Source organism: Vanellus vanellus (genome assembly GCF_965231255.1).
Source record: "Vanellus vanellus genome assembly, chromosome: 2".
NCBI classification, from domain to species: domain Eukaryota; kingdom Metazoa; phylum Chordata; class Aves; order Charadriiformes; family Charadriidae; genus Vanellus; species Vanellus vanellus.
The window spans coordinates 152,317,000-152,329,288 of record NC_138906.1 but is presented as its reverse complement, the minus strand read 5'-3'; the positions used below and the strand labels follow the sequence as shown (position 1 = coordinate 152,329,288).

The 12,289-nt window shown below is 32.9% G+C and overlaps 1 protein-coding gene across 3 annotated transcripts in view; it reads left to right on the top strand.

Annotated features, from left to right (window-relative positions):
* The window catches only part of CSMD3 (CUB and Sushi multiple domains 3), a gene marked incomplete at both ends in the record, with an annotated part of 716,885 nt that overhangs the window by 660,526 nt on the left and 44,070 nt on the right, over nucleotides 1-12,289 (top strand). For all 3 annotated transcript variants that reach the window (XM_082479076.1, XM_082479075.1, XM_082479074.1), the window contains 4 exons: nucleotides 390-575; nucleotides 5,505-5,678; nucleotides 10,026-10,208; nucleotides 11,833-12,009. In XM_082479076.1, coding sequence (XP_082335202.1) covers nucleotides 390-575; nucleotides 5,505-5,678; nucleotides 10,026-10,208; nucleotides 11,833-12,009 — 720 coding nt within the window. The remainder of the gene's footprint in view (nucleotides 1-389; nucleotides 576-5,504; nucleotides 5,679-10,025; nucleotides 10,209-11,832; nucleotides 12,010-12,289) is intronic.

Sequence of the window (12,289 nt, the reverse complement as noted above, 5' to 3'; positions counted from 1 at the left end):
CCTGGCTTTGTGGGTTAGACCAAAGGCACATCTAGCCTCATAACCTGTTTCCAGCTGTGAGCTGTAGTTTATGCCAAGGCAAGAGTATAACTTGGATACATTGGTATGTCCAGTCACTTTTAGTGGCAAATGCTTTTACAGCATCATCACACTGTCTGAAGAAACATTTCCTTTTATTTGCTCTGAATTTAGCATCTGCTGGTTTTAGTATGTCCTGGTTTCATATAATCTTCATAATTCAGTATCATTATATATAAAATCAGGCTATTTAAAATCAGGGTGGCAACACATTGAAAGTTTCTCATACAAAGGATAGGAGAAAACTTAAAAGACCGTTTTAGTAGACTATATTTGTATGACTCTCAAGTCTATGCTCTTTTTCTTTTTAGTGGTCAACTGTTCTGATCCTGGAATTCCTGCAAATTCCATAAGAGAAAGTAAAATCGAACATGGAAATTTCACGTATGGCACAGTGGTATTTTATGACTGTAATCCTGGATATTTTTTATTTGGCTCCTCAGTTTTAATTTGTCAACCAAATGGCCACTGGGACAAACCTTTACCTGAATGCATTAGTAAGTAGATAATGTGTATGCTTATATAAAGAATGTGAACTACACTAGGTAATATCTTACACAACATTTCTATCAGTCGCATGACAGCAATTATAATAATCATATTTCTGCAGATTTGTGTGTGTGCAGTAATGACAGAAGATTTCAGTAGCAGCTGAAGTAGCACAGTTATGTTGTTATTGTATGTAGCAAATAACAGAGAAAGCTTGGGAAATGCAATAACTGAAACAAACGTCTCTGTTTCAGCACAATGATCCCTGATAGCAGGGATAGAATGTAAAAACACATCCATTGAATTTGCCAATACGTGGCCTTCGGTGGCCATAGAGACATAATCACACTGAAACTTAAAACTATAGTACCCAATTGTTGACTTATGTTGCTACAGTACTTTCTGGACTTGAGACTATCAAGATCAGACTATCTATGAAGGCAGTAAGCAAATAGTACTGGCACTGTAGAGCACCAAAAGTATCCTCTGGATCATGTCCTTAGCTTACCTCACTACCAGATGTACCTGAACATCATAGTCATAGGCAACCTATCCACTAAGGAAAGTGGATCAACATAAGGAGGCTGGGTTTTTTTGGCTTGTCATGAACAGCTTCCTAACTGTGATGTAGATATAGCCACAGAAGTTTCATAGGTTTTTAATTGGCTGGGATGGCTGGTTTACCCAGTTCCCTATAAGTCTGTGGAAAAGGTTTTGGTTTAGGATCAAAAATTATCTCTGAAAAAGGCTGAAGATTTATTTTTTTAGAGATTAAAGGGAAAACAGGCTAACGGTTCCTTATTTAGGAATCATGGACCAACATTTGCAGTATTTTAGATACTAGTTCTCAGTTTTGCCTTTAGTAATCTTCCATAATATGAGGTTTCTCCAGTTCTGTTATTTGCTCTCTAAAAATAAAATAAAAATCTGAAATTTTATTTCCTCTTACTGTTAAAACCTTTACTTCAGGAAGTTGTCCCTCTCTTTGATGGGATAAATAGCTTGATTTCAAGTCACAGTTAAACTTATAACAGAGTCTAACAGTTTCACATTAAATTTTAAGGTAACATTACCATTTCAGAAAGATAAATGCTACTTAACAGTAACATATCTTCAAACAGAAAGACATTCTAAAGGTAAAGGTGCAAAGATTTCTTCTTTTTACTTTTGTGTTTTTATCTCTTAATCTTCCTTCAGAATTGTCAGAAGTAATTTAATAATATAGATTTTACTCTTCTTTTCAGCTGACCTTTGGCAGTAAGAGGGCTATATATACTTTTGAAAGGGCATCCTCAGATTTATTTGTGTCATTCATATAGAGGGATAACCTAGGCATTATCCATGATGTTTTTTAATCATAAAGCTCACCAAAACTTATTCTGATGCATCTACTGAACATTTTTTATAAGAGCCTTACAGCTTCTGGAGTGTTTTGCAAATATGTTCTGGACATATGCAGGGTGGTCATTTAGTAATTGCACATTTTTCCACTGTAAGAACAATGAAAAAGAAGTGGAAAGATGGCTCGATACTTTTCTTTGACCCAGGTTGGATTATTTTTTTGACCTAGCTGGAATTCAGTCTCTCTCTAACCTGTCTCAAAGAACATACCTTTTTTTGAAATATTGTTAGACTAATGGAGAAGAAACACAGTAACAAAGGAAAAGCTGTTCACCTGTAAAGTGACTCAATTCCTTTGAAATGTGCTGTAGCTAGAGTGCTTCTAGCTACTATAATTCTTGTAAGAAGCAGAATTCAGCATTGGCCTGGACTATAATGCCCTTTCAACTCTCCCTTTGAAATAAAGACTTTCAGGGTCATATGCTACTTAGGCATGTGTTGCTAGAAAAATACTTTGAAATGTACTCCAAAATAAAGGACATGTTTGGACAATACACTTCAAAGAATTCCAGTGACCATATCAGTGTTTCATTTTTTTTTTGTTTTTTATTGCAAAGTATTCTTAATTTAGTTCTGAGACATACTGTTATTTTAAGCTACTGAGATGTGAGTACACACAATCCACAGCTTCCAAACTTGAGGTCCAAATAATGTAGACTAGTTTTTTGCTGGTGTCTGTGCCATCCTCTCAATAATTCTATTGCAGCATCGTGTCCTGACATTTCTTCCCTCACCATGTGACATATACAGCCATTCTGAGCTGTCAGAGACAATGATAAGAATTGTTGACAACTCTACAGACTCAAGAAATTTCAAGTGTACTCTTTAATTCAGTACTCAATAATTAGGGTATAACATTTGTAAATTTAATTGAACATTTGTAAATTTAATCAGTCTTTAAGCTAATAATTCTGTAATTTTACTGATATGTCATAACATTTGATGAGAAAAGGATGTGAATTTATACTTCTTTCTGTTTTTCCAGAACGTTATATATCTCATCCATAATTTTGTATTAGCTGTGTATTTTTTTTTTTTATTTGGATTTTTCAGGGAAATGGAATAGCCATTGAAATGTCACACTAGCAAAATAATTATTTGCATTATTGCAAAAAATTGCATTATTGCTCTCAAATTTTTATCTTTTTTTTTTTTTTTTTAAGGAAAGTGAGGTTTTCGTGTGACAGAAACAGATTGATAATTGTCCATAATAATGAAAAAATATAATTTGACCTGACTTTTTCATACTCTGAAGATGAATATTATCTTTATTTTTCTTCTTTCTTTATTATTTGTTCTTTAAATCTGATTCAAAACTTAATGTAAAATTACATTTATGCACCTATAAAAAGGTACTGTGCAGATATGTTATGGAACAGAGCTAGATAACAGAGAGGTAGTCAGGAAAAAAATGATGAAAATAAAATGGAGGATGAATTAGCACCAGGAAAACAAAAAGAAATATGATCAACTTTTCATATGAAATTCTCACCTGAGAACATGAATATAAAATCAAATTTTGTAGAATGTATAATAAAGTTAAGGGTAGCATTACAGGGTGGTATAATTTTCTAAGTCAGTTACTGGGAATCCAGGACTTTTAAACATAATTGTAAACATAAAAGAGAAGTATGTATAGGAAAGCCCAAAGCTGAATGCTGTCAGGTACCAGTATGAAATCCACTTTTCCTCTATGACAACATCTGAAAAGGGCAAAAAAATCAATCAAGAAAAATACAGATGATAAAAACATTGAAAAATTGTGTTTTTCAAAAGAAGAAAGTTTCATTTCACTGAAGCCTGCATGACCAACATGCCTTTTTATTAACAATGTTCTGTTTGCCATCTCCAAAATCATACATAATGAATAGTACATTTCATTTATAAGCAGGTGATTAAACATATAACATGCTAACAGTAAGGACCTAGTTTGCAAAGCTGACCATTCTGACTCTTTTACTCAAAGTCCTGCAAGCCTACAAAATCCTCAAAGAGTCAGTAGCACTAGGTAGGAATCAACGTCAATCAATCACGTACCACATTCCTAAATACTTTGTGGGGTTATTAGGAAGGTTCTGCGCCTTGCAAGCTGGACCCCTAAGAGAACATGAGTCACTGAACACAGATCAGTGTATGAATAAATGTAAAGCTCTAAGACAGAGAATAATCTTTAAAGGAAGATGAATCATTGCGTCATTGGTCATATGTTGTGTTCTACAACCATTGTAGTGTTGCATACATTTGAAGTGCTAGGGAATTGAATACATCCTCAACCCTGATCAGGCTTCTGATCTGTCTTTTTCTGATAAAAAAAAAACAAAACAAAACAAAACCAAACCCTGCTGAAAATATTATGGTATTGAAGATGATGAAGAACTGATAAAAACTACAGAGCACTGTACAGGCTGCCCAGGGAGGTTGTGGAGTGCCCTTCTCTGGAGATTTTCAAGACCCGCCTGGATGCAGTCCTGAGTAACGTGCTCTGGGCAATCCTGCTTTAGCAGGGGAGTGGGACTAGATGATCTCTAGAGGTCCCTTCCAACTCTGAAAATTCTGTGATTTCGTGAAATGCTGACCAGATCTGTAGTTTATCTACATCTTGTAATAATTTTCTGTATAAGAGGCAACTAAGACAAAAGATATGCTAAATTTTCCCATTTTCTTTCCTGAGTTTAGGTAGTTCGTGACATTTGAGGCAGTTTGCAAAATTAGGTGTGTATAAGCTAACTGTTGCATACTTTTATGTGCAATCTTTCAGTGGAAATCACAAAAATGTCAAGATTAAGAGTACTAAAAATGAATCACAGAATGGAAATAACTAGTAATTATTGATCAAAAGTTACTCAATAAACAACAGATAGGGAGTTTATCCATGACCATTTTTAAGAGGGGGATCCTATAGAAATTCCCTCCAATCTGTGCAATTAACATCAATTCAATGGATGATGCATAGGAATACTTTAAAAATATGTAAACAAAAGTTTTATTTATGCAATACAATAATTTAAGCAACTAATTCCATGAATATGAAATTAGTATGTTAGCATTAAGGTTCATACCAAAATTTAGCAAAAACGATCTTGTTTATAAACCTAATAGACTTCACCACCAATGACTTGGGACCAGTGGATGAGAGATGAATATTCTGCATATTCTCTACTTCAGCAGTGACTTCGGCAGATACTGTCTCCCTGTAGTTATTCCCTGAAGAGTGCATGCATGAGTATCTCTGTGAGTGTGTGTGTGTCTGTGTGTGCATGTATTCATGCCATAAAGATCAACTGAGTGAATAAGTATCTTTGGACATCAATATCTATATCTGAAATATCTTTCTGACCTCTCCAAACATTTGTTTCACAAATATGTTTCTGTAATATATTTTGCATTTCTAATCACCTAATGTGCGCCCCTCCCCTAAGCCCTAAAAATGTCAGCCTCTTCACAAGGTTTATGTACGGAGTTATGAAAATGGTAACTACAAACTGTTTGATCAGTGATAATAACCTTTTTTTATCTCCAATAATTATGCATTGTAGTGATTGACTGTGGCCATCCTGGCGTTCCTCCTAACGCGGTCCTGTCTGGAGATAAATATACGTTTGGTTCTACTGTTCATTATAGCTGCACAGGTAGACGATCGCTGTTAGGGCAGTCATCTCGTACATGTCAGTTAAATGGACACTGGAGCGGATCTCTTCCTCATTGCTCAGGTAATATTTTTGAATCAATGAGTGTGCCCTGAAGTTGTTTTGAATTTATTTCCATTTTCTCAGAAGGCCATTTTAATATCTGGGAAATCACGGATAAAATTGAAGTACTGTCTCAATAGAAGTAAAACCAAAATAAGTAAAAAATTTATAAGCAAGAAAATAACTGGGGGGAAGTAGGCTTTCTCAGTGATACTTAACATGAAGTAGGCTTTCTCAGTGATATTTAACACAAATAGGAAACTTCACATTCAATAGAATGTTAAAGAATCTTGCTCTATAAGTCCCTCTTCTTTCACTATTCTCCCATTACAATCTACAATGTGGCAGAAACTAGAAAATGTGAACACCTAATTTAATCCCTTAACTTTCTACCAATAAAATCAGAGGGAAATTTAACATAATGGGAACAAAAATCAAGTTGTTATAACCTGTGATGTTTAGAGCTATGCAGCAGAAATCAAAGCTTAATGTAAAATAATATTACTTAAGAAATAATTATATATATAAATGTGAATTGCAAATTCAGAGTAGGTTCATCAAAAATGTTTTTACAGCTAGAATGTATATATATTTGTTTGGCAGAAAAAAACTGCTCTTTAGATCAAATCTAAAACTACTTATTGTAGTTTTCCATAAGCAATAAATAAATAAATAAATAAATTTGTTAATAATAATAAAAAAAGAATGAAATAATATCAAGGAATACAAATAGGAAGCCTAAAAATGTAAATGAAAATAATAAAAAAAAAAACCTTATTGAAAATAGAACTATTCTATAATCATCCTGCTATTAAATTAAACAAGTGCTCAAATATCTTGAGATAAGCATTCGTAATTGATGTACATGAAAATACTTTTTTTTTATGACAACTTTTGCACCCACAGACAGGAAACTTTAATCATATCTAATAAATTTTTCTCAGTACATGAAGAACCATTGCTTTGACATAGATTCAAATGTGAATCATAGTGAATCAAATTATGACAGACTATAAATTTTATTTTCTTTAGCTGTATGGTACAAAACTATAATTCTAGTTCAGGATAATTTGAGACTTTTTTCCCAAAGTGTATATCTGACATGCTTTCTCATTTAAAAATAATTTGCAGATTAACATACAGAATTTCCATATTTTGTATCTAAAAAGTGAAATCATTAACTTTCATTATTAGCTTTGAAAACTTGATTTCTTAATATTTTTTAATATGTACTAAAGCCTTAAACTTTGTATTTTTTCATGTTAATATTAATAATAAGTAATATGGAATGTTCAACTGACAAAAGATACAACATATTTGTCCTTTTCATATATATAGAGAGGAATTCAAACAGAAAATGCTATGTTAGCAACCATAAGGTAACCAAATTTTGTCACGTCATCCCTAAGACAGGTTCCTTTTCGTCACATGGCACTTTATGTTTTACGTTCTAGAGCTAGAAGGAATTGTCATGTCCCATTAAAATCTGTTGGCATTCAGGAACAGTTTTCAGTCATCACGTGCATATCCGCTGGAGCCAGAAATCTGCAGCAACTTAGAATTCCTCATAAGTGCAGCAATGGTTGTGTACTTACTCAAGTGGTCTAAATACTCTCCTTTTCATTAAAATGAAATGTCAACTGAGAATTTGTTATACATGTGAGTGAAGGATGGCTCATAACTGACTGTGAAAATCACTTAGTTGAATCTCTGCATGAGGTAATAAAAATATGTTCTGTTATGATATCATTGATTATATCACTGTCACTTCCTGATGTGATTAGTCATTTAGAAAAATTATTTCTATAACTTTCAATCAAAAGAGATGGTGGTTAATCTCCCTAAGATTAAAAGAGTAATAATTCTCCATAGTAATTAGGCATTAGGAAAAACCACATGATTTAATTTACAAGAGGAATATGCAATTTATACTTGGCATAGCAAAAAGCCTTTTTTCATTTTTTCGTCATAAAATTATTTTAGGTGTAATGACAAGTAACTTGCTGAAAATTGAGCTGTTATTGTAAAGACTTTACAAGTATAGACTAGTTAATAGGTCCTGCCCCAAATTCTTCATAGTCTAAATAAATAATACTGGAAAATTTAAGATATGGATTCCCAAATTAATAAAATAATCTTGATATAGGTAATTTTTAAATTATTGTAAAAATATGTGGCAGACTATTTTCAAACTAGAGGGATATTAAGTCATCTAAGTAGCTTAGACATGAAGTATTTTGAAAGTTTATAAAATTCTTTTACTTACTATAGTTTGGAACTATTTGAAATTTCTTTTTAAATGGGGCTAGCAGGCTGCTTTACTGATCTGTGTCACATAATGAAATGAGTAAACAGAGAAAAGCCTAAACTTTTGAGTCTGTGATTTTGAACCAGACAGTCAGCTAGGTCTTATACTTACTTAAATTGTTCTTTCTGCAAGCATTAAAATACATGGGACTGTGTACTTTTTGCACATACATGCTACAAAAGGTCAGAATGTAATAGGCATGACTGCATTAGTGTATTTGATTATTCTCAAATGAAATGCGTCAGTTTGAACTTGGTTAACTAATGATAAAATTCACTTCTAAGTTAGTGAGAGTGGTTCACAATTAGCTCCTTCAACAAGAGGTTGGAGAGGTCTTTGTCACCTGCTTCAGCAAGGGGTTGGTTAGTTAGTATGAGCTGCCAGGTTTGTTCTCTTTTGCATTTCCAAGCAAAGTTCTTCCCTTTTCTGCGACTCTCCAGATGTGCCTTCAGACTGAGGCTTCACAGCTGTTTTCTATTCCCACAAGCCTATAGGAGCTGTGCAGATCAGCTCCTGTGAGGTGCTTAGTTATATTATTTTTCAATAAATGGGGAAGGAAGCAAGCATGGCCTTATGAAAGGAAATAAAAAGTAGTAAGCATGACCTACAAAACTGCAGGTTGGCACATGAACTACCTTTGTAAGTGACAAAAAATATGGTCAGATCCTTGGACATATCGGACTAAACCAAATATTTACTCTACACCATAATTTTCAAAGCAAAACGAGCTAGTTCTACTCTTTTTCCTTTCACTATTCAGTTCTGTACGTGTTTTTGTTAGTAAAGGGATTGTCCACCAGTCACTCCAACAGTATAGTTTACACAAATCCGTGCCAATCAGGGCAAGGGAAGGTCTGCTTTTCTCTGCCTCCACAACTCCAGGGCCCTAACTTCCCATAGATGCCATAGATAGTCAGTGTCACTTTTGGTTTTCTGGTTACTTGGAGCAGACAACTTTGTTTACTACTTCTATGAAATAACTTCTCTTATGACTGCTCTTTAAGCTTAGATAAATACCAGAAAAGCATGGCTACTCTACAGAAAACATTCTCTACATCATTTGTACAAATCTTTTAATATAATTGTCCCTAATGTGAAGCTATAATATTACGTTCTTCAGTAGTTGGATTAAAGCTTTCTTGCTGATTCTTAAAATATTTCTTCTTTATTTACATCAGTGTAACTAAGTACAAAGCAATGTGGATATGCTCTCAAAAATATTCCGTTTGAATTATTTTTGTGTAGAAGACTGTTCAGTTTATTTGCAAGTTGCCACATAAAACCATAAGCTGAATATCCATGGGTGGAAACCTGAACAGTGCAGCTCCAAGAATTCTAGAATTCAACTCTTTTGTGCTGAAATTCAGTAATACAATATATCTGTGTCTCTTATTTCATCAAATGAAAAGTAGCTTAAACACCTTTAAAAAGCTAAACCGGCAGATCCTAAGTGCATATTGAAAGATTTAAACAACTAACCTGCTGTGCAAATACAGTGTTACCTAGAGCTAAAGTTCTCAATATAAATGAAGATTTAGATGTATAACCTCAAATACTGCTGTTATTATTGTTATTAGTATGTTGATTATTAATCAGGGAAATGCTCCATGTCAGAGGTACATAAAATAGTTCTCTAGAGCCTTCATTCAATAGTAAGACAAGGAAATATTTTATGAATATTTAATATAGGCAAACAAGAAAATTATCTTTATGATCAGGACATTGGTTTTCCTCAGAATTCCCTATTTTAAGTGAACAATCACTAAGGTTTTGTGGTTTTGTTTTGGTTTCCCTATTCTTGTTTGATGATTCTGTTACCAATATTTTAGTATGGTAAAAGGGGAATCTTGAGATAATTTAAATTTATGTTCTGTACTTATATAAAACAAATAAAAAGAAATTATTTGAAAATCAATTAATTTTGTAATCACAAGGATTCAAGCTCCCTGATATATACTTTTATTTCTAAAATTATAAACATAAATTTATTTATAAAGACATAGAAATAAATGTAATATCATGGTAATTCATACTTTTAACCTTTGCTCTCTAAATTCTAGGTGATACAGCTGGTTCTTGTGGTGATCCAGGTATCCCAGGTCATGGGTCTAGAGAAGAAAACAACTTTAAAATTAAAAGCACAGTACATTTCAGCTGTGATATTGGATATATCCTCCATGGCTCAGAAGAAAGAACATGTATGGCAAATGGAAGTTGGACAGGAAGACAACCTGAGTGCAAAGGTAAATCACAGAAGATCCACTCTTTTTTTAAACTGTCTTGTTAAAAATGCTAATCAGAAAACCAATTTCATATTGCCAGTTTTGTGTTGTGAATGGTATACAGTTGATTTTGGACTGACCATTAAATTTTTGTGAGTAAATTGTTATACCATAGCAATGGCTTGGTATCAGGTGACAAATTTGAAATAATTTCCTGGCACCTATGAAACTGCATGTTTTCAAAGTTTTGAGAAAAAAAAAGGGTACTGAACTGTTTATTTCTTCTGAGTCTTGTGTCAGCACCTACTATATGTATTATCCAATACAAAAAAAAAAACATAAAGAGAAATAGATAAGGCCTCTACAACTGAATTTTTGTTGAAGGATTTTTTTGCTTAAAAAGCTCACCACTCTCCTGATCTTTTATTACAACCATTATACACCTGAATTTCAGAGAAAAGAGACAAGTTTTAGGAAAATGTCAATGTCAGGATATCATTAGGCATCTATGTCACAAATGATTGGCTTAAAAATTGTATTTATTGTTGACACTATTATTATTTTTCAATAGAAAATGAAAGGCTGAAGGAAGTCTGGAAAAAATCTAGAAATTTCAAGCTAGATGTATTATCAAAAAAGAAAGCTTTAACAGGATATTTATGGAGAATAATTTATTACTTTATTTATCTTGATTCAGAAATAAGAAATAATTCCAAACATACTCTTCTTCAAAAAAAACCAGAAAATAATTTGAGAATCTGTACTCTTATTATCTACTTTATCACTGTTGACAGCCTTATCTCTACGAAACAGTCACCTCATTTTAAAAACTTATTTAACAAGCTGGTTTTGTAATATCCTTTCTGCTGAATGATTGCCAACCTCACACAATGTAAAAATATATATGTGTTTGTATGTTGCTATCTGAAGAGATATGCTTAGCCCAACTGAACTTTCTGTTGTTCTTCGATATTATCTATTATATAAGTGAATTCCCCCTTTTATATTTTAACAAACTTTTAGTGTTATTTTTCCGCCTAAAAATATCTTGAAATGATTAATCTGGTTCACAGATATGTATATATAGGTGTGTAATGCACACACAGGTATATTGTTCTAGTTTAGGTCATATAGATTAGATATAGTCACATATGAAAGACAGATTCAAATTCCAAAGTTGACCATTGAAAAACTGGGAAACATCATGTTTACACCTGCCTATGAAATAATAGTTTGACTCTATCCTGTGCTTTGAATTAGGTAGGAAATGTATTTTGGTAATGCTATAAATGCATATGTACTATAGAGTCAACTTAAATCTACAGTGATAATTGTAGATCAGACATTTTCTTGTAATTGGGAGTTTATCTTTGCAGATAAGCTAAGTTTCCTTTAATGTAGATTTTAAAGTTAAATTTGTAGGCTGTGTTTCCCTACATACAAAAGGGTAAAACCAAATAACTCATGCAAACAGCTATTTACAGTACAACATGACTTATTAGTAGGTGGTGAAAGTTACATTTTTCAGGATAACAGCACAGATTTCTACACATAGCACTGCTGGCAGCAGGATCATCCTTAGACATTACTATTTCAAAAATTATCTTTACTTTGTTTAAAAAATATTTAACATTTTTCTTTGTAGCTGTGCAGTGTGGCAATCCAGGAACAACTGCTAATGGAAAAGTATTTCGTATTGATGGAACTACATTCTCTAATTCAGTAATTTATTCATGCATGGAAGGATACATACTTTCTGGATCATCTGTAAGACAATGCACTGCCAATGGAACATGGTCTGGATCCTTGCCAAACTGCACAAGTAAGACACATCTGTAATGAATAGTCTTTGTTTTTCTCTCTTCTGAAAGACAACATAGTAACATATAGGAGTTAGATGAAAATAAATTGTTTTCAGCTTTTTCTTGCACTATATCATACATCATTTGGTACATGAAACACTTTTAAAAAATATAATGCTATGAGAAGATGAAGCATATTTTTTTTAAAGACAGACACAGTATAGTAAAATATCTAGACTGCTGGTACAATTTAAAGGAGTTCTACGGTTATGCAGTGTACCTGCATTAATTCTTTTGTTG